At 38.9% G+C, this 26671-nt stretch overlaps 2 protein-coding genes across 2 annotated transcripts in view; both read right to left on the reverse strand.

Moving 5' to 3' along the window:
* The window catches only part of NSFL1C (NSFL1 cofactor), a 401445-nt gene that overhangs the window by 100114 nt on the left and 274660 nt on the right, over nucleotides 1-26671 (reverse strand). The gene's annotated exons all lie outside the window — the stretch shown is intronic.
* Nucleotides 277-24053, reverse strand: LOC126929097 (tyrosine-protein phosphatase non-receptor type substrate 1-like). The gene is made up of 5 exons (XM_050745187.1): nucleotides 23908-24053; nucleotides 19727-20074; nucleotides 17161-17508; nucleotides 908-1222; nucleotides 277-675 (listed from the first exon to the last, which is right to left on the reverse strand). The coding sequence occupies exons 1-5, from the start codon at nucleotides 23978-23980 to the stop codon at nucleotides 356-358; spliced, it is 1404 nt and encodes a 467-aa protein (XP_050601144.1). The 5' UTR covers nucleotides 23981-24053; the 3' UTR covers nucleotides 277-355.

Consider the following 26671-nt stretch of genomic DNA (forward strand, 5'->3'; position numbering starts at 1 on the left):
TATGACCTTGTACCTTAAAATCCTAGTACCTGAAATCCTGTTTGAGACCTTAAAAGAAAGGGCAACAAATAATATATAAGAGATCTCTCTAGGGAGTTGGATTGGGTGTACTTGATTCCTAATAGAGATTTAGTTTTTGATAAATACCTATACGATTTTGGGTTGTGTGTATGTGTGTGCATGCACTTCTGTGTGTGAGGGAGAAGGAGAGAGTGAGAGTGTGTGAGTCAGCAAGAGAATGAGAAAGAGAGTGGGCTTTGCTTTTATAATTTAAACTTTTATAAATCTGAAAAAGAACGTTTTATGGAAAGATGAAGGAGCCTCCTTAAATAAATCATGGAGGCCTTGCTATTGGCTACAACTGAGACCTATCCAGGTGAGCAGAGGCCCAAAATGTCATTTTTACAGTGATCTTCTGCCATCCGTCTTGTTCCACCTGGCAGGTGAGCATAGTGTCCTCCTCATGGTCACTGTTTTCCACCAGGATGGAGCTCTGCATGCTGTACAGTCCGTCTTTGCCCTTGGTGGGGATCAGGGTCTCATCTCTCTGGGAGACACTTCCATCTTTCAGCCAGGTCAGTTGCATGTCCTGGGGATAGAACTTCTCTGCCTGGCAGGTGACATTCATCTTGTTATTTGAGGCAGGGTGCTGAAGAATGGACACCTTGGGTGGAACTGAAATAGCATAGAACACATGCTCAGACGTCATGAAACAATCAGATCCATCTGCTTATTGCTTGGTGGCCATTTACTTAGCACCTACTTAGCATGTCGCTGTGCCTAGCACATAGTAGATGTTCGGTAGTTGGAATGACCTGTTATTATTTAAGCCTATTCCCTGGAGCAAATTTGGGAAGAACTATGCTCCAAAGACACGTGAAAGCCGGGTACATGTGGTGTTACCTACCTATTATGGTCTCAGACAAATCAGCCTTCCCATGAAGAGGGTAATGCAAGCTCCGGTGGTACACACTGCAGGTAACATGAGAGTTTAGGTCATCTAGAGCTGGGACTACCTCCGTGGTACTGACGATTTTGTAGGCATTGCTGTTCTTTAACTGAACCACGTGGGTCTGGAGGGATGAGAGTTTCTTCCCATTTTTGAACCACTTCAGGGTGACATTTCTGGGATAGAAGCCGTAGGACATGCAGCTAAAATTCACAGTCTGCCCGAGCAAGGCCCTCTCCAAGGGGCCTATTACCACAGGGAGAGAGGGTGGAGCTACAAGAAGGAAGATGAATAAACAATTAGTGTTGGTAAGCTATAAAGTATTCTATGTGCCTTATAAAATTTTAATTCTGACAAGTCCGTGATTAGGTATGATAATGTCCATTTTATAGATAAGGAAATTGAAGCTGATAGAGGTAAAATAAAAAATACTAGCAACTTGCAAAGCCTGGACCGGAAAACAGGTTTATCTGACCACACAGCCTGTGGTCTTGACTCAGGTGACACTGTTTCTCTGTTCAGGAGCCATATTCCTATATCTTTCTCACTCTTGGTATTGATTACTCCAACTTACCCATTCTCATTTAATAAGGTTTAGACAACAAGGAATAGAAGGAAGTGTTCTTAGCCTAATGCTTATCTACCAAAAATCCTAAAACAAAATATCTTTAATGTGCAACTTTATAAGAATGTCCTTTAGTCAGCAACAACAGGATACCTACTCTCATTGTATCTATTCAATGATGTACTGGAGATTCTGGCCTAAGCAATGAAACAAAAAGTGATGAATAAACAATAATTGAGAAGAAAGAAAAAATATAATGTAAACTGATACAAAAAACTTAAGTGAATCTATTTGCTGACTAAAAAACTGATAGATTAGAAAACCAAATGAATAAAAAATTTTAAATTATTATATTTGACTGAACACAGAATAAATTCCAAACAGATTAAATTCTTAAATCTAAAATTTAATAAAACTATAAGAAGGAAAAAATAAGGGAATATCTATATGTCTCTGAGGTGGAAAAGAACTTTAAGACAACATCCTAAAAACACAACTCATTGAGATTTGTAAAGTTGACTTTAAAGATTTATAAAGGTAACTATAATAAGGGTCAAATTATACACGACGAGAAACATAAACAAAACTTAAAAGCAATCAGTAAATAGGAGAGGAAAGGAAGTAATACATATAAGGTAATGTGAATGAAACAAAAAGCAAGCATAAAATATAGAGGATCAACAAAACCAAAAGTTGCTTCTTTGAAAACATATAATTCTCTGGTGAAAATGAAGAGAGGAAATAAAATATTAAGAGAGAGAGAGAGAGATACAATCACAGATGTGCAAAAGGGGCGTTACTATAAATCTTGCAGGCATTAAAATCATAAACATTGGATATATTGAATAGCTTTTGCCAATATAAAATATAAAATTTAGAAAAAGTGAAAAACTATCTGGAAAAATGTAGCTTATCAAAAGTGAATAAGAAGAAATAAGAAACCTGGGCAGTATCAAAATTATTAAAGAAACTGAATCAGTAATTTAAAAAATTTTCCTGTAATGAAAATTCTAGATCTAGATGACTTCACTGGAAAGATCTGCCAAACATTTATGTAATGAATAAGTTTTATCTTATGTAATCTTTTCTAAAAAATAGAAAAAGGAGATAGACTTCCCAACTCATTTTTTGAAGATAGCATAACTTCAACAACAAAATTCCAACAAGAATAATATAAAGAAAACACATAGATTATTATCTTACTTCTGAATATACGTTCAAAAATCCCAGACAAACTTCAGCAAACTGAATAACACACTATCACCAGAGCGGTTTTATTTCAGGAATAAAAAGTTGAATTAATATTAGAAAATCAGACTGGGAAACATGGCAAAACCACATCTCTACAAAAAATACAAAAATTAGCCAGGTGTGGTGGCATGGGCATGTAGTTCCAGCTGCTGGGGAGGCTGAGGTGGGAGGACCACTTGAGCTCAGGAGGTCAAGGCTGCAGTGAGCTGAGATTGCACTGCTGCACTCCAGCCTGGGTGAAAAAGCAAGACATGGTCTCAAAAAAAAAAAAAATAAATAAATAAAAAAGAATATCAAATAATGTTATTCATCACATTTCCAAATTGAAAGACAGTAGAACCATATTACCATTTCAATAGATGCAGGAAAAACATTAAATGTTAATATTTATGCTTAGAAATTATTTGTAAACTAAGAATAGAGGTGAATTAATCTGATAGAGATAATCCATTAGATTAAACCATATGCAATTGCTATTTTTATTATATGAAAAATGATATAATATAGGCAATATATGGTTCATCCTAATTTTAAAAATACAACAAACATTGTAATCAAAGGTAAAACATTGAAAGCTTTGAAATCAAGTTGGTGTAATCTGGTTTGCCACCAGAAATTAAATCCAATCTTTTATCAGAGATTCTAGTTTGCTTAAGAAGTCATAAAGGAATATAAAACATATAAAGATTAGGATGAAATACGTTAAACTGTTATTATTACTACATGATACCATTGTGCCTTAAGAAAGGTCAAAAGAATCTATAGACAAATTTTTTGAAATAATATGAGAATTTAACAAGTTTGCTAGGTACAAAATCGATGTAAATTCAATTTTAACAAACATTAGAAAATTAAAAACATTTTAAAATGATCTCATTTATAATAATATTAAAAATATAAAGCATGGAGGAATCAATCTGATAAGAGGTGTACCATGTCTATAGTAAAAACTACAAAACTTTATTGAATGACATTATAAAGGATTTAATGAATGAAAAGACATACCATGTTCATTGATAGAAAATAATATTGTAAAAATAAAGAAATGTATGCATAGGTATATATGAAGATACAAACATTTGAATTATTCCCAGTTGATAAGAAGTCAGTGTAATCACAATTAAAATCCCATAAATTATGTGTGTGTGCATATGTGAGTGTGTGCTGAACTTGACAAAGATATTCTAAACTTTTCATGGAAATGAAAACGGCCAAGCATAACCAAAAAGAATAAGGTGGGATGACTTGTTCTACCAAGTACTAAAACTTATTACAGAGCTGTAGTTATCAAGATAGTGGTGTTTGAAGGAACGAACAAAGAAAACATGGAAAAAATTAGAGAGCCCCAAATCAGATCCATCATATAAATGCTTAATTTTTGACAAGTTTGCACTGCAGAGCAGCGAAGAAAAGGGAAATTTTTAAAATAAATGAAGTTGGAACAATTAGATATTCATATGGGGAAAAATAAAATCTCATATCACAAATATGGGGATTCAGACTAAATGTGAAAGGCAAAACTATAAAGCTTAACCATAGGAAGCTATGTAAGAGTATGTCTTCAGGATTTAAAGGATTAAGGAAAGATTTCTTAAACAAGCACTGAAAGCTATAACCATAAAGGAAAAGGTTGAAATTTTGACCACACTAAAATCAAACCTTTGTCACTGTTTTATTAAATTGTTGTAATGGATGCTTTTATTACTGGGTTTCAATCATTTTTATTTTTCTGACATAGGGATTTAAGGCTATAAATTCCAAGTACAGCAGTAACTACATGCCTCAAGTTTAGTGTGCAGTATTTTAATTATTATTTAGTCCAAAATATTTTCTAGTATCCGTGATAATTTCTTTTTGATAAATCAGTTATTTAGATTGTTCCCCAAATTCTTAACATATGAGGATTTTCTAATTATCTTTTTGTAAATATTTATAGTTTAATTCCACAATGATCAGAACACATACTTATGTAATTTTGATATTTCAAAATTTGTTGAGACTTGCTTCTTGACCAAGCACATGATTAATTTTAGTTAATATTTCACATGGGCTTGAAAAAGATATGTGTTTTTCAGTTGTTGGGTGCAGTGCTCAATTACATCAAATTTGTTAATCACATTGATCAAATCTTTTGTATCCTTACTGACATTTTGTCTGCATGTCCTCCTAGTTACTGAGAGAGTGGCTGTGGTAGTCAACCTTTAAGATGATCTCCAGCTCCTGGCATTCACACCACTATGTAATCCCCTCCCCTAGATCTAGTGACTCACTTCTAATGAAAAAGTAAAACTAACAGGATGTCACTTCTGAAATTAGCTTATAAAGAAATTGTGACTTGTATCTTCTTCTTCCCCTCTCTCCTGCTTCTTGAGGAGAAGCAGCTGCCATGTTGTGAGCTGTCCTATGGAGAAGCCCATGTAGCAGATATCTGATGTCTTCAACCAGTTGCCCGCAAGGATCTGAGGCCTGCCAATAAACATGGCAGTAAACTTGAAGTGGATTCTTCTCCAGTTGAGCCTTTGGATTATTGCACTATTGGTAGACACCTTGATTGCGGCCTTACAAGAGACCTTAAACCAAGGTCTCTCAACCTAAACCATGTCTACAATCCTGACTCACAGACAACGTGAGACGATAAGTGTTTGTTGTTTGAAATCACTTAAGTTTAAGTGATTGGTTAATAATCTGGTACCATAATTGTGAGAAGGCAATGTGAAAATGGAACACAGAGAGATTTAAAGACACTGGCGTTGAAGATTTAAGCTATGCTGCTGACAGGCCAGTGATGCTGGCAGCAACCAGAAGCCAAAAGAGAAAGGGAATATGCTCTCTCTTAGAATCTCCAGAAGTAGCAGTTCTCCTGATGCCTTGATTTCAGTCCAGAGATATTGATTTCAGACTTCTGGCCTCTAGAACTGTGAGAGACTAAATCTGGTTTTTAAACAACTTTATTGCGATGTAATTCACATACCATACAATTCACACATTTAAAATGTACAATTCAATATTTGCAGATATTTGTTTGTAGATATGTGCAACCATAACCACAGTCATTTTGAACATTTTTATCATCTCAAAAAAACCTCCATGCCTTTCGTGTAATAACCTCCATTTTCCCCATCTTTCCACCATCCCCCAAATCATAAGAAATGTTCTGTCTTTAATCTACTTTCTGTCTCTATAGATTTGCCTATTCTGAGTATGTCATATAAATGGAATTATTTTTAAAAAGTGATTTTTTTTTTATTATACTTTAAGTTCTGGGATATATGTGCAGAACCTGCAGGTTTGTTACATAGTTATACGTGTGCCATGGTGGTTTGCTGCACCCGTCAACCCGTCATCTACATTGGGTATTTCTCCTAATGCTGTCTCTCCTCTTGTCTCCCACCACCCAACAGGCCCTGGTGTGTGATGTTCTCCTCCCTATGCCCATATGTTCCCATTGTTCAACTCCCACTTATAAGTGAGAATATGTGGTGTTTTTTTTTTTTTTTTCCTGTGTTAGTTTGCTGAGAATGATGATTTTAGCTTCATCCATGTCCCTGGAAAGGACACGAACTCATTCTTTTCTATGGCTGCATAGTATTCCACGGTATATATATGCCACATTTTCTTTATCTAGTCTATCATTAATGGGCATTTGGGTTGGTTCCAAGTCTTTGCTATTGTGAATACTGCTGCAATAAATGTACATATACATGTGTCTTTATAGCAGAATGATTTATAATCCTTTGGGTATATACCCAGTAATGGGATTGTTGGGTCAAATAGTATTGTAGTTCTAGATCCTTGAGGAATCACCGCACTGTCTTCCACAATGGTTGAACTAATTTACACTCCCACAAGCAGTGCAAAAGCGTTTCTATTTCTCCACATCCTCTCCAGTCTCTGTTGTTTCCTGACTTTTTAATGATCACCATTCTAACTGGCCTGAGATGGTATCTCATTGTGGCTTTGATTTGCATTTCTCTAATGACCCGCGATGATGAGCTGTTTTTCATTTGTTTGTTGGTTGTAGAAATGTCTTCTTTTGAAAAGTGTCTGTTCATATCCTTTGCCCACTTTTTGATGGGATTGCTTGTTTTTTTCTTGTACATTTGTTTATGTCCTTGTAGATTCTGGATGTTAGCCCTTTGCCAGATGGATAGATTGCAAAATTTTTCTCCCGTTCTGTAGTTTGCCTCTTCACTCTGATAATAGTTTCTTTTGCTATGCAGAAACTCTTTAGTTTAATTAGATCCCATTTGTCAACTTTGGCATTTGTTGCAATTGCTTTTGGTGTTTTAGTCATAAAGTCTTTGCCCATGCCTTTGTCCTGAATGGCATTGCCTAGGTTTTCTTCTAGGGTTGTTATAGGTTTTAGGTCTTACATTTACATCTTTAATTCATATTGAGTTAATTTTTGTATAAGGGGTAAGGAAGGGGTCCAGTTTTAGTTTTCTGCATATGGCTAGCCAGTTTTCCCAATACCATTTATTAAATAAGGAATCCTTTCCCCATTGCTTATTTTTGTCAGGTTTGTCAAAGATCAGATGGTTGTAGATGTGTGGTGTTATTTCTGAGGCCTCAGTTCTGTTCCATTGGTCTATATATCTGTTTTGGTATCAGTACCATGCTGTTTTGGTTACTGTAGCATTGTAGTACAGTTTAAAGTCAGGTAGCATGATGCCTCTAGCTTTGTTCTTTTTGCTTAGGATTGTCTTGGCTATACGAGCTGTTTTTTGGTTCCATATGAAATTTAAAGTCATTTTTTCTAATTCCGTGAAAAAAGTAAATGGTAGCTCAATGGGAATAGTATTGATTCTATAAATTACTTTGGGCAGTATGGTCATTTTCACGATATTGATTATTCCTAACCATGAGAGTGGAATGTTCTTTGTTTGTGTCCTCTCTCCTATTTCCTTGAGCAGTGGTTCGTAGTTCTCCTCGAAGAGGTCTTTCACATCCCTTGTAAGTTGTATTTCTAGGTATTTTATTCTCTTAGTAGCAATTGTGAATGGGAGTTCACTCATGATTTGACTGATTGTTGAATACTGGCATATAGGAATGCTTGTGATTTCTGCACATTGATTTTGTATCCTGAGATTTTGTTGAAGTTGCTTATCAGCTTAAGGAGTTTTGGGGCTGAGATGATGGGGTTTTCTAAACATACAATCATGTCATCTGTAAACAGAAACTTCCTATCTGAGTACGCTTTATTTCTTTCTCTTGCCTGATTGCCCCAGCCTGTACTTCCAATACTATGTTGAATAGAAGTAGTGAGAGAGAGAGGGCTTCCCTGTCTTGCTCTGGTTTTCAAAGGGAATGCTTCCAGCTTTTGTCCATTCAGTATGATACTGACTGTGTCATAAACAGCTCTTATTATTTTGAGATACATTTCATTAATACCTAGTTTATTGAGTGTTTTTAGCATGAAACAGTGTTGAATTTTATCAAAGGCCTTTTCTGCGTCTATTGAGATAATCATGTGGTTTTTGTCATTGGTTCTGTTTATATGATGGATTACGTTTATTGATTTCCATACGTTGAACCAGCCTTGCATCCCAGGGATGAAGCTGACTTGATCATGGTGGATAAGCTTTTTAATGTGCTGCTGCATTCGGTTAGCCAGTATTTTATTGAGGATTTTCGCATCAATGTTCACCAGGGATACTGAACTGAAATTTTCTTTTTTTGTTGTGTCTCTGCCAGGTTTTGGTATCAGGATGGTGCTGGCCTCATAAAATGAGTTAGGGAGGAGTCCCTCTTTTTCTATTGCTTGGAATAGTTTTAGAAGGAATGGTATCTGCTCCTCTTGTACCTCTGGTAGAATTCAGCTGTGAATCCATCTGGTCATTGGCTTTTTTTGGTTGGTAGGCTATTACTGCCTCAATTTCAGAACTTGTTATTGGTCTTTTCAGAGATTCAACTTCTTCCTGGTTTAGCCTTGGGATGGTGTAAGTGTCCAGGAATTTATCCATTTCTTCTAGATTTTCTAGTTTATTTGCATGGAAGTGTTTATAGTATTCTCTGACGGTAGTTTGTATTTCTGTGGGATCAGGGTGATATCCCCTTCTTCATTTTTTATTGTGTCTATCTGATTCTTCTTTCTTTTCTTCTTTATTAATCTAGTCTATTTGTTTTGTTAGTGTTTTCAAACACTATAAATTTCCCTCTAAACACTTTTTTAAATGTGTCCCAGAGATTCTGGTACATTGTGTCTTTGTTCTCATTGGTTTCAAAAACTTATTTATTTCTGCCTTAATTTCATTATTTACCCAGTAGTCATTCAGGAGCAGGTTGTTCAGTTTCCATGTAGTTGTGCAGTTTTGAGTGAGTTTCTTAATCCTGAGTTCTAATTTGATTGCACTGTGGTCTGAGAGACTGTTATGATTTCCATTCTTTTGCATTTGCTTAGCAGTGTTTTACTTCCAATTATGTGGTCTATTTTAGAATAAGTGAGATATAGTGCTGAGAAGAATGTATATTCTGTTGATTTGGGGTGGAGAGTTCTGTAGATGTCTGTTAGGTCTGCTTGGTCCAGAGCTGAGTTCAAGTCCTGAATATCCTTGTTAATTTTCTGTCTCATTGATCTATCAAATATTGACAGTGGGGTATTAAAGTCTCCCACTATTATTGTGTGGGAGTCTAAGTGTCTTTGTAGGTCTCTAATAACTTGCTTTATGAATCTGGGTGCTCCTGTATTGAGGGCGTATATATTTAGGATAGTTAACTCTTTTCATTGCATTGATGCCTTTACCGTTATGTAATGCCCTTCTTTGTCTTTTTTGATCTTTGTTGGTTTAAAGTCTGTTTTATCGGAGACTAGGATTACAACCACTGCTTTTTGTTCTTTCCATTTGCTTGGTAGATCTTTCTCCATCCCTTTATTTTGAGCCTATGTTTGTCTGTGCCTGTGTGATGGGTCTCCTGAATACAACACACTGATGGGTCTTGACTCCTTATCCAATTTGTCAGTCTGTGTCTTTTAATTGGGTCATTTAGCCCATTTACATTTAAGGTTAATATTGTTATGTGTGAATTTGATCCTGTCATTATGATGTTAGCTGGTTATGTTGTCCATTAGTAGATGTGGTTTCTTCATAGTGTTGATGGATTTTACATTTTGGCATGTTTTTACAGTGTCTGGTACTAGTTTTTCCTTTCTATATTTAGTGCTTCCTTCAGGAGCTCTTGTAAGGCAGGCCTGGTGGTGACAAAATCACTCAGCATTTGCTTGTCTGTAAAGGATTTTATTTATCCTTCACTTATGAAGCTTTTTTTTTTGACTGGATATGAAATTCTGGGTTGAAAATTCTTTTCAAGAATGTTGAATGTTGGTCCTCACTCTCTTCTGGCTTGTAGGGTTTCTGAAGAGAGATCTGCTGTTAGTCTAATGGGCTTCTCTTTTTGGGTAACCCAATCTTTCTGTCTGGCTGCCCTTAACATTTTTTCCTTCAATTCAACCTTGGTGAATCTGATGATTATGTGTCTTGGGGTTGTTCTTCTCGAGGAGTATCTTTGTGGCATTCTCTGTATTTCCTGAATTTGAATGTTGGCCTGTCTTGCTAGGTTGGGGAAGTTCTCCTGGATAATATCCTGAAGTGTATTTTCCAACTTGGTTCCATTCTCCCCATCACTTTAGGTACACCAATCAAACGTAGGTTTGGTCTTTTCCACATAGCCCCATATTTCTTGGAAGCTTTGTTCATTCCTTTTTGCTCTTTTTTCTTTAATTTTGTCTTCACACTTTATTTCATTAAGTTTGTCTTCAATGTCTGATATCCTTTCTTCTGGTTGATAGATTTGGCTCTTGATACTTCTATATGCTTCATGAAGTTCTTGTGTTGTGTTTTTCAGCTCCGTCAGGTCATTTGTGTTCTTCTCTAAACTGGTTATTCTAGTTAGCAGTTCCTGTAACCTTTTATCAAGGTTCTTATCTTTCTTGCATTGGGTTAGAGCATGCTCCTTTAGCTTCAAGTAGTTTGTTATTACCTACCTTCTGAAGCCTACTTCTGTCAATTTGTCAAACTCATTCTCCATCCAGTTTTGTTCCCTTGCTGGTGAAGAGATGTCATCCTTTGGAGGAGAAGAGGCATTCTGGTTTTTGGAATTTTCAGCCTTTTTGCACTGGTTTTTCCTCATTTTCATGGATTTATCTACCTTGATCTTTGATGTTGGTGACCTTCTGATGGGATTTTTTGCATGCCCATCCTGTTTGTTGATGTTGATGCTATTGCTTTCTATTTGTTAGTTTTCCTTTTGACAGTCAGGGCACTCTTCTGCAGGTCTGCTGGAGTTTGCTGGAGGTCCACTCCAGATCCTGTTTTCCTGAGTATCACCAGTGGAGGCTGCAGCACAGCAAAGATTGCTGCCTGCTCCTTCCTTTGGAAGCTTCATCCCAGAGGGGCACCTGCCAGATGTCAGCCAGAAATCTCCTGTATGAGGTGTCTGTCGACCCCTGCTGGGAAGTGTCTCCCCATAAGGAGGCATGGGGATCAATGACCCACTTGAGGAGGCAGTCTGTCCCTTAGCAGAGCTCAAGCGCTGTGCTGGGAGATCCACTGCTCTCTTCAGAGCTGGCAGGCAGGAATGTTTAAGTCTGCTGAAGCTGCACCCACAGCTGCCCCTTCCCGCAGGTGCTCTGTCCCAGGGAGATGGGAGTTTTATCTATATGCCCCTGACTGGGGCTGCTGTCTTTCTTTCAGAGATGCCCTGCACAGAGAGGAAGAATCTAGAGAGAATAAGTGATCTTTTGTTATTTTATTCTTTAACTTAGCATATGCTTTCAAGGTTTATCCATGTTGTTGCATGTATTATTAGTAGGTAATTCCTCTTCATAGTTTAATAATAAACCACTGTATGTATAGATCATATCTTGCTTTTCCATTCATCAATTGATAGATGTTTGGATTGTTTCCACCTTTCAGATAGTGTGAGTGCTGTTATAAACATTTGTGCACAAATTTTTATGTGAACATATGTTTTCATTTCTCTTGAGTAAATACCTAGGAATGGAATTGCTGGGTCATATAGTAATTTATGTTTGACTGTTTTAGGAACTGCCTATCTATTTTCCAAAGTGGCTTCATTTTGCATTCCCACTTGCAGTGTATGAGGTTTACAATTCCTCTACATTCTCATAAACATTTGTTATAATTTGATTTTTGATTTTAGCTATCCTTATTAGTGCAAAGTTTTATCTCATTATAGTTTTGATTTGCATTTCCCTGAGGACTAATTATGCTGAGTTTCTTTTGATGTGCTTATTGGCAATTTGAATATCTGCTTTGGAGACATTCTTTATGTATTCTAAATTCAAGGCCTTTATCAGATATGTAATTTGCAAATATTTTTCCCATTCTTTGGGTTATCTTTTTACTTTCTTGATAGTGTCCTTTGAAGCATAAAAGGTTTTAATTTTTAAGAAGTCCAATATATCTATTTTTTCTTTTGTTTCTCATGCTTTTGATATTATGGTTAAGAAGCCAATGCAAAATCTGATGTCATTAAGATTTATCCCTATGTTTTATTATAAGAGCTTTATAGGTATTTTTAGGCTTTCAAACCATTTTTAGTTAATTTTTGTATATTGTGTGAAGTAGGGGTTCAACTTCATTGTTTTCTGTGTGTGGCTATCCAGTTGTTTCAGCATTATTTGTTGAAAAGATGCTTCTTTCCTCATAATCACACTTGTTGAAAATCAGTTGACCACGACCACAGATACATGGGCTTGTTTCTGGACTCTCTCTTTTACATTGGTCTATAGGTCTATCCTGTTCCAGTACCATATTACCGTGATTGCTGTGGATTTGTAGTAAGCTTTTATTTTTATTTTATTTATTTATTTTTAGAGATGAGATTTCACTATGTTCACCAGGATGGCCTCAAACTCCTGTCCTCAAGTGATCCTCCCATCTCAGCCTCCCAAAGTGGTGGGATTATGGGTGTGAGCCATTGCGCCCAGCCAGTAGTAAGGTTTGAAAGAAAAACCTGTTTTATCTTACTTTATTTTTCAGGATTGTTTTGGCTCTTCTGGGTCCTTCATATTTCCATATGAATGTTAAGATCAGCTTGTCAATATCTACAAAAAAGTAGGTTGGGATTCTGATAAGGATTGTGTTGGATCTGTAGACCAATTTGGGAGAATAATGCCATCTTGACAATTTTAAATCTTCCAGTCCATGAAAATGGGAAAATTCTCAATTTATTTACATCTTCTTTCATTTCTTTCAACTTTTTTTGATAGTTTTCAGAGTATAAATTTGCACTTCTTTTGTTAAATGTATTTTTATTTTTAGTGTTCATTACAAGTGTGTGGAAATGTAATAGATTTTTGTATATTGAACTGTATTCTCAAGCTTGCTGAACTTGCTCAGTAGTTTGAATAGTTTTTTAGTGGGTTCCTTAGGATTTTCTATATACAAGAACATGTCATTTGTGAATAGAGATAGTTTAACTTCATCCTTTCCAATCTGGATTGTTTTTATTACTTAATTGTCCTGACTAAAAATTTTGGTACAATGTTTAGTAGAAATGGTGACAGGAGACATCCTTGTCTTGTTCATCTAATAGGGACAGCTTCTAACCATCCTCATTAATTATGACATTGGCTGTGGGTTTTGCTAAATATGATGTTAGCTGTGGGTTTTGCATCCGTGTGCTTTATCAGGTTGATAAAGTTCCCTACTATTCCTAGTTTTTTTAGTACTTTTTTAAATAGAAGAATTTTAGATTTTACCAAATTCTTTTTATCATCTTGTGAGGATTATGTGGTTTTCTTTTTTATTTTATTGATATTGTGTTGTATTAAATTAATTGACATTCAGATGTTAAACCAACCTTGTATTTGTGGGATAAATCCCACTTGGTCAACATGAATAATGCTTTTTTTATGTTGCTGGTTTCAGTTTACTAGTATTTTCTTTTTTTTTTTTTTTTTGAGACGGAGTCTTGCTCTGCCGCCCAGGCTGGGGTGCAGTGGCCGGATCTCAGCTCACTGCAAGCTCCGCCTCCCAGGTTTACACCATTCTCCTGCCTCAGCCTCCCGAGTAGCTGGGACTACAGGCGCCCGCCACCTCACCCGGCTACTTTTTTTTTTTGTATTTTTTTTTAGTAGAGATGGGGTTTCACCATGTTAGCCAGGATGGTCTCGATCTCCTGACCTCGTGATCCGCCCGTCTCGGCCTCCCAAAGTGCTGGGATTACAGGCTTGAGCCACAGCGCCCGGCCTACTAGTATTTTCTTAAGGGATTTTTGTGTCCATATACATAAGATATATTTGGTCTGTGTTTTTTTCTTGTGATATCTTTGTCTGGTTTTGATATCAGGGTAATTTTTTGTTACCAATTTAATCTATTTAGTTGTTATAGGTATCTTGAAATGCTCTATTATTTTTGGGCCAGTTTTGGTAATTTTTGTGTCTTCTAGGAATTTGTCTTTTTCATCATATAAACCTAGTTTATAGGCACATGTTTTTTCATAGTATTCTTTAATATTTCTTTTTATTTCTGTAAGGTTACTTGTAATATTCCTTCTTTCATTTCTGATTCTAGTAATTTGAGTTTCCTTTTTCAATCTTCAGTTCAGCTAAATAAATAAACTTGGGAAATTTTCAACTATTCTTTCTTTGAATATTTTTTCTGCTGTTTTCTCTTTCTCCTCTCCTTCTGCTATCCCTATTACATGTATGTGGTGTGCTTAATGATGGCCTACGTTTCTCTGAGGCTCTGTTCATTTTTTAAATGTTATTTTCATTTAATTTTTCTCTGTTCTTCACATTCCATAATTTACATTAATCTATTTCAAATTTGCTAAATCTCCTTCTTAAAATCTACTGTTAATTCCCTCTAGGGCAATTTTTCTTTCAAATTGTTATACTTTTGAATAAGAAAATTTCCATTTGGTTCTTTTTAATAATTTCTATCTCTTTATTGATATATCTTATTTGATGCAACATTATCATCTTACTTTCCTGTACTTATTTAATCATGGTTTGTTTAATCACGTTTCTTTGAACATATTTGTAATGGTTACATCAAAGGCTTTGCCTGTTAAGTTTGACATCTGGTGGTCATAACAAACAGTTTCTGATACCTTTTTTTTGGTTTGTTTTTGGTATATGTGTCATATTTTTCTGTTCTATTGCATGTCTCACTTTTTTTGAAACTGGACATTTTACATAATATATTGTAGAAACTCTGGATATTGATCTCCCTCACAACCACCAAGGCTTGTTATTGTCATCTGCTTGTTCAGTTGTTGAGTGACTGGATGGATTATTTTGGTACAGTTGATTCCTCTTCTTTGCCGTGGGGTGTAGACCTTGACAGGGAAAAGGGAGGTTTTGGTTCAAATATCAGACTTTTACTTTTCTTCCCCAGTTTTAGTAGTTTAAAAATTATTTATTCATTTATGATATGCCCTTAATACTATTTCCAGAGACTCTAAATATTTTTTAAAAATGATTTTCACCAGTTTCCATGGAGTGGGCCCTTGGAACTTCTTGTGCTGTTATGCCACCCATAAGGGTCTATTTCAGTTGTTTTAAGCTGTCAAATTTGTATCCATTAGTTACACCAACTACAAGAAACTAATACATAGCTAAGTATTTTAAAAATATATATATACATTTTTATTTATTAAGAAATGGCATAAGTTTGGTACATTTCTGACTCAGAACATTTGAATGTTAATAAGGATATTGAACTCATTCACAGTATTCTCCCTCTAAACAGCTGTCATGCACTCCTACACCTCCACTCTAACTAGAGACTTCTTATTAAGAAGAAGGCAAAGCCATAAACCCAAAGGGTTCTGAGAAGAGTCTACCGGGGTTCCAGTACCCATAGCCTGGAAGACAAGCCCATTAACCTTTCAGAGGCTCAACTTCCTCATCTGATAAGGTAGGGCGTGGACCATGTGGTGGATGAACATATTTTATTTTCAACCTGCTTAGCATTTGTTCCATTGGGTTGACTGCTTATCTCTCATGGCATCTCATCTCCCTAGCAACAATGAATAAAATGTTGACAACAAGGCATACAAAAGGCTAATATGGATAGTTCCCTAGAACTCATTTGTGAAGGTTGGTAGGAAGAAGTTCTCTTTCCACATCGGTTGTAAGATGGGGGAATGAATATCAACACTTTCTGCATTTATTTTCACTATTGTATACTGAAGGTTTTTATGCAGCAGGAAAGAACAAATCCATGAAGAGATTAGACAATGTCAGAGAACCGCAATCTTGGTAACACTAAGCCCTAAATCCAATGCTTTAGTCCCTGGTTCCAAAAGTTCTGCCTTGAATACTGTGAGTAACCCAGAATTCTCTGCAGGTACAGAATCAATCAACTCATATTTTTGGTTGAAATTAATGCATTTGATCTTCTCTCTTGTAAGTAAATGTTCTTCACTAATATAGAGCATACTGGACTGGGTCCAGACAACCCTACCTCTTTATTCCCTACTATGTACACTCCTGAAATCTCCCTGAGTTAGGTTCCTCATCTGTACAGTGAGTACAAGCATCCAGCAATTCAAATGTTGCTATGTAGATAATATAGATGAAATGTTTGGAATATAGTAGATGCCCAATAAATGTTAGCATTATTGTATGACCAATTTAATAATTTCTCAGGCTGGATATTGCCCAAAGTTCACAGGGCACCACAAGTAGCAAAACACTAAGAAAAAGGCTTTGGATGCAGAAAACATAGATTTGTACTTGCAGTTCAACACACTACAACACATTGTGGGATGTGGGACCTTTATTATTCTTGTAGCCCTTAGGACATTGTTGATTTAAGCAAATTGGCTTAGCAAGGAGATGTTTTCTTTCACATTATTAGAAGTCCAGAGGTGAGATTGGAACAAGGAGCAGTATGGTTGTGCATATTGTCAAATCTACACTGGTTACATATCTGCATTCATCTAGACTTTTTCTCAACCTTATTCCCCTCATAGTCATAAGATGCCTGCTTAAAGAACCTGGAGCAACACAATTGCTTGTTTCCAGCCAAGAAGGGGAAGAATTACTTTAGATTACCAGATTTCTCTGCAAGCCTGTATTTTTCTCTGATAGACCCAAACTGGCCAAGTTCATCCCATATTTGAGTAAACCTCCAGCAGGGAACATGGAATTATACTAGTTGGCTTAGGTTAGTCATAGGAGGTGGATTGAATATTGAGAAATCAACCAAAATAGCTCTCATCACTCATCACTCAACCTTTTGAGTCTTTTTTTCTTCCTGTAAAATACCTAACTCACAGTTTGCTGAGAGAATTAAAAAGATCAAATGTATGTTGTACCTTCAATAATATTTGGCACATAGCAATTGTTGAATGAACAGAAGACGTAACTGCTGAGATGATATTATACTCCGGGGGTAAGAGATATAGGAGACATACTCACCAGTAACAAACACCTGAGTGCCCTGACCTGATTGGTACTCCTCGGTAGCTTTCCCTTTTATGAACTTCACGCAATAATAGGTGCCAGCATCAGCAAGAGAGATTTCATGGATGCGGATGGAAAAGTCTGTGTTGCCAGGCTTGTTGGTGTCTCCAATCTCTTTTACTCTGGGAAAGTGACCTTGTTTGAAATTGTAGATTAATTTCCGGTTTGGCCCTGTTCCCTTGAACCACAAGACAGGTCCATTTGGTAAGGTATCTGGTACGCTGCAACTCAAGATGATTGACTCCCCAGTTGATACAGTCTGCGACATCTCTGTTTGTTGCACATGGAACATATGTGTGGCTCCTGGAAAGAAACTGAAAATCATTTCTCATTTCCCCTTCTCTGGCTTAAGCATGGGTACAGGTCATGGCTGGGCCTCATTCATTAATTCTTTTTTTTTTTTTTTTTTTTTTTTTGAGACGGAGTCTGGCGCTGTGTCACCCAGGCTGGAGTGCAGTGGCGCGATCTCGGCTCACTGCAAGCTCCGCCTCCCAGGTTCACGCCATTCTCCTGCCTCAGCCTCCGAGTAGCTGGGACTACAGGCGCCCGCCACCACGCCCGGCTAGTTTTTTGTATTTTTAGTAGAGACGGGGTTTCACCATGTTAGCCAGGATGGTCTCGATCTCCTGACCTCGTGATCCACCCGCCTCGGCCTCCCAAAGTGCTGGGATTACAGGCTTGAGCCACCGCGCCCGGCCCATTCATTAATTCTTTTAACGACATGCATAAATGCCCATGCACTGAGTAAAGAGAGGCCTTTGCACATGGAGGCAGCTTCTCCCCAGAGTGCTGAAGGAGGGGAGTTAGTCCAGAGGACCAGATGTATTCCTCCTCAGTTCCATTCCTCAGCCCTCAACCACGGTAACAGGAGGACAGGGAGGGAGAAGGGGGAATTATCAATGGGTAATGTTCATGGAGAAAGACTAGTTCCCCTATCCATCTAATTGCCTAGAGTCACTTGGTACATTTGGAACTGGGTTCAAGTCCTGTCCCTCAACCCCACATCTCCACTGAGTTTGGGATTGGCCTTCCTCTCTCCTCTGAAGGGTGATTATTCTCTGAATTTGTAGAGAAGTTCATGCTGAGAGATGTGGAGAAGTTAAAACAATTAAAGAATGAGGTGGTCATGGCAACAGCATATAGTTCCACTGCTTATCTCTTCAAGAGAAAGAAGGGAGAGGGTTTCCTTTCCTCAACAAAAAGAGATTAGAACCTCAAGGGCCCTCTACAGTTTTGGAGGTTCTAACCGGCCACCCTTTACCCTCCTACACAGTCATCATCACTACCCTACAATGTGTCAGGTCCTGGTGATAATCTCTCCTATTAAGCTTGGTTGTCAAAACCACAGACTGCCTAAGGAGCAGGTTAGAGAGAAAGGGAACTCCTGGTTGGCAAGGCCAGGAGGCAGTGTGGGAAAGCAGTCTGCATTGACATTATGTAACTTAAGGGAAACTTGTGGATTTTCCATTGCCATTTGGGCATTATGGAATGTGTCTGGATTCAAGGGAAACATTACTGGGAAGGTCAGTTCTCCTGGAAGAATAGAGGGACACCTAATATCACTGTATTTCATGACGTTAATTCAGGGGTGGTGAGGAGAAGGAATTACTGGTTATCCTGGGAATAAAAATACTTGGAATGAAAGAACAGTGGGGCTGGGAGTGGAAGTCTCAGGACAGACCTGGGAAAACTCAAGTGTCAGGAAATGACTCAACCCCTCTGGGAAGGCTTTCTGCAAAAAAGACTTTGGAGAGATCGATACACAAGACTGCTCCTTCTGGTCTGAGAATTCCCCAACAGTGCCAGGCCATGGCAGGAGATCACATCCACTCATTGACTCGTATGGGGAATGGGAATGTGATCTCAGAGTGGACTGTGGTGACCACTCAGGTACTTGCTATCAGGCCCCAATCACATTCCAGTTGGTAATGGGAAGGTGAGTGGGATCATGGAGGCATGTAGAGAGTCTACCTGCCTGAGGAGCCCTTTGTTTTGGCCCAGGAGATACTGGGCATTTTGGGGAAAACTTCACCTATGTTGATATTCCATCAGAAGCTAAGATGTGGCTGCTAGCATCTGTGACTGGAAGTTTGGGGTCATGAAATAAGTCATAATATATGCAATGCATATACCTGGGCCCAGGTTTCTTCCTAGAACCTTAGAAGTCAGTCAGCCTTCTAGGGCCCAGTTTTCTTACCATTTAGGCCATGCAGTGCACACATGTAGTTGCACTTTGCATACCCAGTATCTTTTTATTTTTAAGTGTCTCCTATGTCATGGGTTCTGGTGGGGTTGGCATCAGAGAAGGATGTGGCTTGTCAACATAGCTTGATTCAATATTTGGCACAGGTTGTCCAGAATGGCTTACTAGAAAGGCCTTTGGTAGAAACCTAGTCTACAGGTAGTTTGTGGATAAAGGAGCACAGCATTCAGTATGTAGTGATGATTTGGTACATGGTGAAGGATTTTAAAGATTCATCTTCATAAACCCAGGGAATAAAGTGCATCAGGCTGTGCTCACCATTCACATACACGATGGTGCCTGGACCAGAGAAAAACTCCATGTCAGGGTGTCCTACCCTTAACTTCACACAGTAGTAGGTGCCAGCATCCTCTGGCAACACGTCACGGATGCGAATGGAATAGTCAGTTTGATCGACCATTGTGTTTTCCACCGGAGTTACTCTGGGGAAGTGGCTTCCATTGAAACTATAGATTAATTGTTGTCCTGGCCCAGTGCTCTTGAACCACAAGACAGGCCCTTCTGGGGACAGAGCAGACATATTGCAGGCCAGGGTTAGGACATCTCCAGGATTGACTGACACTAAAGTCTGAGGCTGGTTCACCTGGAACTCTTCATCTGAAGTTCCTGGAAAGAAACGTGGAATCATCTCTCATGTTCTCTGTCTTGGCTCAAGATGCTCTGAGGGTCTAGTTATAGGTCAAGGTGGGATCTCAATATGATAGTTTTATTTCAGCATCATGTGATGGCACCAGTCATATAAAAATTACAATGCTGGGTGCCATGTGAGGTGAAGGGGAGGGTATCAGTGTACAAATAGGAGAATGGCGCTTTCCTTCTGCATTGGGGCATGAGGATGGCCTGCAATATATTAGGCACTAAATAAACATATTTTAAATAAATATATGAATATATTTTTATTAAATGAGAATATACAAAATATAATTTGGGTCAGATTTTTCTAATTGTCTCAGAATCAGTGATACGGCCCCAGCTAAGGACAGTACGTTGATAACCAACATACTGCATACGGAGTGCATATGGAGTGACCTGCATATGGAGGCAGCTCCCTCCAATACCAGGTCTTCTATGGTGTGAAAGGCCACTCATTCACCTCTCCCAGAGTAAACACTGAGGCATGCATTCTCAGTGAAGTTACTATTTTCCATAAAAGGTGACAATTGTTTTTGGAGTATGGGAATATCTTAGATGTTACAATGGTTGGTTTGTCAATGCTCAATCCTACCCAATAAAATCTTATTCCTTACTAGTTAATTGCTCTTGTCACGTGTTCTTAGGTATCACACAAGCCACATTGACATTGAGTTCATGGCAGATACACAAAATGTCTCCAAGAGAAGTTCTACAAAATTGCAGTGTTATTCATGATAGCCAAAATATAGAAACAACTGAAGTGCCTATCAATGTATAAATGAATAAAAATGTGATTATATACACACACACACACACACACACACACACACACACACAGTGGAACACCTATTTATCTTTTAAAAATCAGAAAATTCTGTCACTTATGACACCATGGATATTATGGTGTGAAATAAGCCAGGTACAGAAAGACAAATACTGCATGATCTTGCTTATATGTGGAATCTCGCTTATATGTGGAATCCAAAAAAGTCAAACTCAAAGAAGTAAAGAATAGAATGTGGTTACCAGGGTCTGGGGTGGTGGGGAGTTGGACAAGGAAATGGGAGATGCTGGTCAAAGCCTATAAAGTTGTAGTTAGACACGAGGAATAGGTTCTGATGATCTATTGCACAGCATGGTGATTATAGTTAATGCATACTTCAAAATAGCTAAAAAAGTAGATTTTAAAAGTTCTTACCACAAAGAAGTGATAAGTATGTGAGGTGATGGATATGTTAATTAGCCTGATTTGATCATTTCACTGTATATACATGTATAAGAACATCACATTATACCACATAAATATATACAATTGTTATTTGTCAATTAAAACCAAAATAATATTTAAAAAACCACCAAGTTGTACACCTTTAAAAACAAATGAGTTCTACAAAACAATGGAGGACTTTATTTTTGTATGGTTTTGCAATCTTACTAAGTGTATTCCTTTTCTATTGCTGAATAACAAATTACCACAAACTTAGTGGCTGAAAACAACACATGTTAATTACTTCACAGTTTCTGTCAATTTGTAATTCAGATATGGCTTAGCTGGGTTCTCTGCTTCAAGGTCTCACCAAGCTCCACTCAAGGTGTCAGGTGGGCTGTGTTCTTATCTGGGGGTTTGACTGGGGAAGTGTTCATTCTAAGTTCACTCAGGTTGTTGGTAGAATTCAGGTCTTTGTGGTTGTAGGACTGAGGCCTTCAACTTCTAGGGGCTTCCCTCAGTTCCTTGCCACGTGGGCCTTCTCACAGGCAGTTTTCAACACGGCTCCTTGCTTCTTTAAGGCCAGAAGTTGCAAGAAAAACTCTAGTGTGATAGATCTTATACAACCTAACATACTCGAGGGAGTGACAGTGCATCACTTTGGCCATATTCTATCAGATAGAAGCATGTTACACACAACACACAGATAGAAGCATGTTACCTGAACAAAGAGATTTGCAACAGACATGGCCACTGGGAGATTTTGTCAGAATTGGGGGCCATCCCAGTGTAGTCTTACATAAGACTGGGATAGTTGGGAGTCACCTTACAGTCTGTGTACCACACCCAATAAGTACAGTTAAAAATTCAAGTGAGTTTTACTAGCTTTAAGTGTCTAAATATTTTTAGTCATCCTTAACTCTGCATTGAATAAAAAGAGCAAGCTTTATACTTACCCTTCCTATGCATAAAGCACAGACAGATATAAATGCAGTACATAAACCAACAAAGAATATATCTAAGTTATTAAAATTTCATGTTGAGGCTATTATGAGTTGAATTGTATGCCTCTGAAATATACGTTGAGGTCTTTTTTTTAAAATTAATTAATTAATTTATTTATTTTTTATTATTATTATACTTTAAGTTCTAGGGTACATGTGCATAACGTGCAGGTTTGTTACATATGTATACTTGTGCCATGTTGCTGTGCTGCACCCATCAACTCGTCAGCACCCATCAACTCGTCATTTACATCAGGTATAACTCCCAATGCAATCCCTCCCCCCTCCCCCTTCCCCATGATAGGCCCCCGTGTGTGATGTTCCCCTTCCCGAGTCCAAGTGATCTCATTGTTCAGTTCCCACCTATGAGTGAGAACATGTGGTGTTTGGTTTTCTGTTCTTGTGATAGTTTGCTAAGAATGATGGTTTCCAGCTGCATCCATGTGCCTACAAAGGACACAAACTCATCCTTTTTTATGGCTGCATAGTATTCCATGGTGTATATGTGCCACATTTTCTTAATCCAGTCTGTCACTGATGGACATTTGGGTTGATTAATGTGACCTTACTTGGAAATAGAGTTGTTACAGAGAAAATCAAGTTAAAATGAGGTCATTGAGGTGGGTGCTAATCCAATATGGTGCTTGTTTTTATATGAAGTGGAAATTTGAACACAGAGACAGACATACACAGGAGTAAGATGATGTGAGGATACAGGGAGGGTGGTGCCACCTACCATCCAACAAATGTTTGAGGCTACCACTGCCAGAAGCTCAGAGAGAGACATAGAACACAGTCCTCAGAAAGAACCAACCCTGCCCACACTTCGATTTTGAGTGTCTAGTCTCCAGACCTGTGAGCAAATTAATTTCTGTAATTTAAACCACCCAGTTTGCAGTACTTTTTAAGAGTAACCAAATACAGTGGCAACAGAGAAATAAAAAACTGAATTTCACAGAAAGAAGTGTAAAACATGCCAGCGGCCAGGCGTGGTGGCTCATGCCTATAATCCCAGCACTTTGGGAGGCTGAGGCGGGTGGAACTCTTGAGCTCAGAAGTTTGAGACCAGCCTGGGCATCATAGTGAAACCCCATCTCTACAAAAAAAGACAAAAATTAGCTGAGTTTGGTGGCACGTGCCTGTAGTCCCAGCTACTTGGGAGGTGGAGGCATGAGAATCACTTGAGCCCAGGAGGTGGAGGTTGTAGTGAGCCAAGATCGCACCACTGCACTCCAGCCTAGGTGACAGAGTGAGACCCTGTCTCAAAAAAATAAATAAAATATAAAATAAAATAAATTACACATCCTTTGATTCCAGAGGCTGGAGGGTGAGAGCTATGATGGGTGCTGTGCCCAGCCCTGTGACCATAGGTGTGAGTCCTTTACCTGAACAAAGAGATTTGCAACAGACATGGCCACTGGGAGATTTTGTCAGAACTGGGGGCCATCCCAGTGTAGTCTTCTGAGTTCTGACTGTTCTGGGATAAGACGGAGAAAACTCTCCCAAAGGAAATTTTATGGGAACAGGTGAGGGAGGGTTCACTAAACAGGAAGAGGGGAGAACCCACCACACACACACAGTAAGGCCCCACTCACCTGCCAGTTCAAGCAGCAGATACAGCAGTAAGGAAGGCAGAGATGGGTGGAGTGGGGAGGCAGGGATGGGCATTGTGGTGAAACCTGGAGCTTGCTCTGCCTGAATGTCTGTCCTGGAGACGCCCTTGACTCAGTTCTCTGAGCAGAGAGGACAGTTCTTGCCTCTGTGATGTCAGAGGAAGGGGATTGTGATGAGAGGAAAGGTCAGGGGACTGGGACACTTTTTCCTTTGTGATTATAAAATTGAACAGACAAGGTTGCTTCAAGCTAAGAAGTTGCTGCTGGAAATATTTAACATTGCTGGGACTGGGAGTCTTGATACCCACAGACTTATACTCCTTCCTGAGTTTTATCCCATCTCAGAGGTTCTCCCCAACTTCATGGCCTTTGCCTATCTAGGAGCCTCAGATACACAGGCTGGACCAAGGCCGCAACCTCATGATGGGCATGTGTGGGTCTAGCTCCTACATGAGCTCAACATCTGGGCCTCTCTGAGCTGCACAGCTGAAGAAAGAGACAAAATATCTATAGCCTCACCCACTTGATAAGAGTTGAACTTTACAATGGATGCCCTTTCTTCCACTCCAGAGTTGTCAGAGGTAAAAAACAAGCAATATCTGCTGTGGGCTCTTGGCTTTTCTGTAGGTCCCTCCATACACTACTAGGAACTGCTTCCTTTTTCCTTCCTGCAGAGGAATCAGGCGTGGCTGAGAAAGATATTCAAGTTGTGGAGGTGATGATGATTTGTGCTCTAGAGGATGGACGGGGCCTGCAGGGAAGGCGGAGCTGTGGGGAACGCTCTCTAGGAGGGAGAGTGACATGCCTACAAACACCTGGGAAGGTGAGGGCTGCCTCTCCTGCTTGGGCTGGACCTGGGACCAGCTCTCAGGGATGGGATTGGAGGAGCAGAAGAAATGCTCCCAGAAAGAGGGAGGAAGCAGCATGTTGACATCCTTCTCTCTCAGCTCTGGAATGGGTTCTCCCTAAGCACAAAGGTTGTGTTCAGGGACCCTCAGCCCACACTCAGCTGGTGACCCTTTAATGTCCAAGCATCCATAGGCAGGCACTGGCTGCCATCCTGTTTCCCCATTGCCTCCTCATGACTTGTGCCTCCTCCTCAGGGACCAGCTAGATGTCAGGGCCAGGAGACGTGTTAGACCCTCTAGGAAAAGAAAGCAAAGCCAGGCTGGCACATTCTCTCTGAGATGACAAAACTCCCCATCCCCTGGTGATGTCATCATCCTATCCCGTTGTCCTGAAATGATGAATTCCACAAAGAAATTCCAATCCATGGCCCCTGCTTGGAACTAGACAGGAGCATTCCTCCAGCCTCCTTCATCCTCCCCTTCCCCTACTCTGAGGAATCCTCTCACCTTTCATTAGACTCTAAGTTCCTTGGAAAGTCAGTACTCACAGGTCAGTACCCAAGAGTGCCGGCTTTTGAATCAGATATAATCTAGGTTAAAATCCTGAATCCACCCCCTAGGAGCTGAGTAATCTTGGGGCCATGATGCAGACCTGTGTATCCTGCAACCATCTTGACACCTTCATTTGTGTGTGTGTGTGTGTATATATATATGTGTGTGTGTGTATGTGTGTGTGTGTGTATATATATATATATATATATTTTTTTTTTTTTTTTTGAGACGGAGTTTTGCTCTTGTTGTCCAGGCTGGAGTGCAATGGTATGACCTCGGCTCACTGCAACCTCTACCTCCCGAGTTCAAGCAATTCTCCTGCCTCAGCCTCCTGAGTAGCTGAGACTACAGGCACTCACCATCATGCCTGGATAATTTTTGTATTTTTAGTAGAGACAAGGTTTCACCATATTGGTCAGGCTGGTCTTGAACTCCTGACCTCAAGTGATCCACCTGCCTGGGCCTCCCAAAGTGCTGGGATTACAGGTGTGAGGGTGTGAGCCACTGCGCCTGGCCCCTTTGTATACCTTAAATATTCAAGTTTGAGTTTCAGATCTGCACTCACAAACCTTATCTTCTCCCACACCATGCCTGTTTGGTATTTGGTACCATCATCTATGCAGTTTGTCAAACCAGGAAGGGACTCATGTTCTATACCCTCACTTATCCACTTGCTACCAAGTAAAAGGGGGTCGCTTCCTGATGTGCTAGAAGCCAATGCTGTGACACCAGGCTTTTGAGAAACGAAAAGATTTTTATTGCAAATTGACTAACAGGAAGACAGGAGTCTAGCTCAAATCTAGCTCCATGTGTTAGCTTCAAGGCAGTAGCTTTATTAGAAAAAGTTTAGGGGGTGGATTCTGGGATTAGTATGATTTATGAAAGGAAAGGGGAGGTCTGGAAAGTCCTTGGGCATGTACGGTTATCTCTCCATGCCTCTTCACAGGTTCCATGTACAAAACCCTGGGGCATTATTATGAAATATGTGGTAGAAATTCAGGCTGTGACATCAGTAAGCTCATTCTGAGCAAAATCCAGTTGGCCATATTGGTTCCAACAGATTTTAGTCAGTTTTGTTATCTTACAAGTGGAGGAAAGTTTCAGCAGTTTAGCAAGTTCTTTTTTTTTTTTTTTTTTTCTTATCTGCTATCCTGTAAACTCAAGAATTTCTGTTAGTAATTGGTTTCTTTAACTCTTTGGGGGCATAGTTTCACACTCATACACTCATATCTTGCCCCTGCCAGGCCCTATTGGATTTACCTCCTAAATCCCTTCTGAATTAATCTCTTTCTCCATCTCTATCATAATCTCTTGCCTGAATAAAAACAATTGCCTTCTCACTAGAG

This window comes from Macaca thibetana, chromosome 10 (assembly GCF_024542745.1).
Source record: "Macaca thibetana thibetana isolate TM-01 chromosome 10, ASM2454274v1, whole genome shotgun sequence".
Lineage (NCBI taxonomy): Eukaryota > Metazoa > Chordata > Mammalia > Primates > Cercopithecidae > Macaca > Macaca thibetana.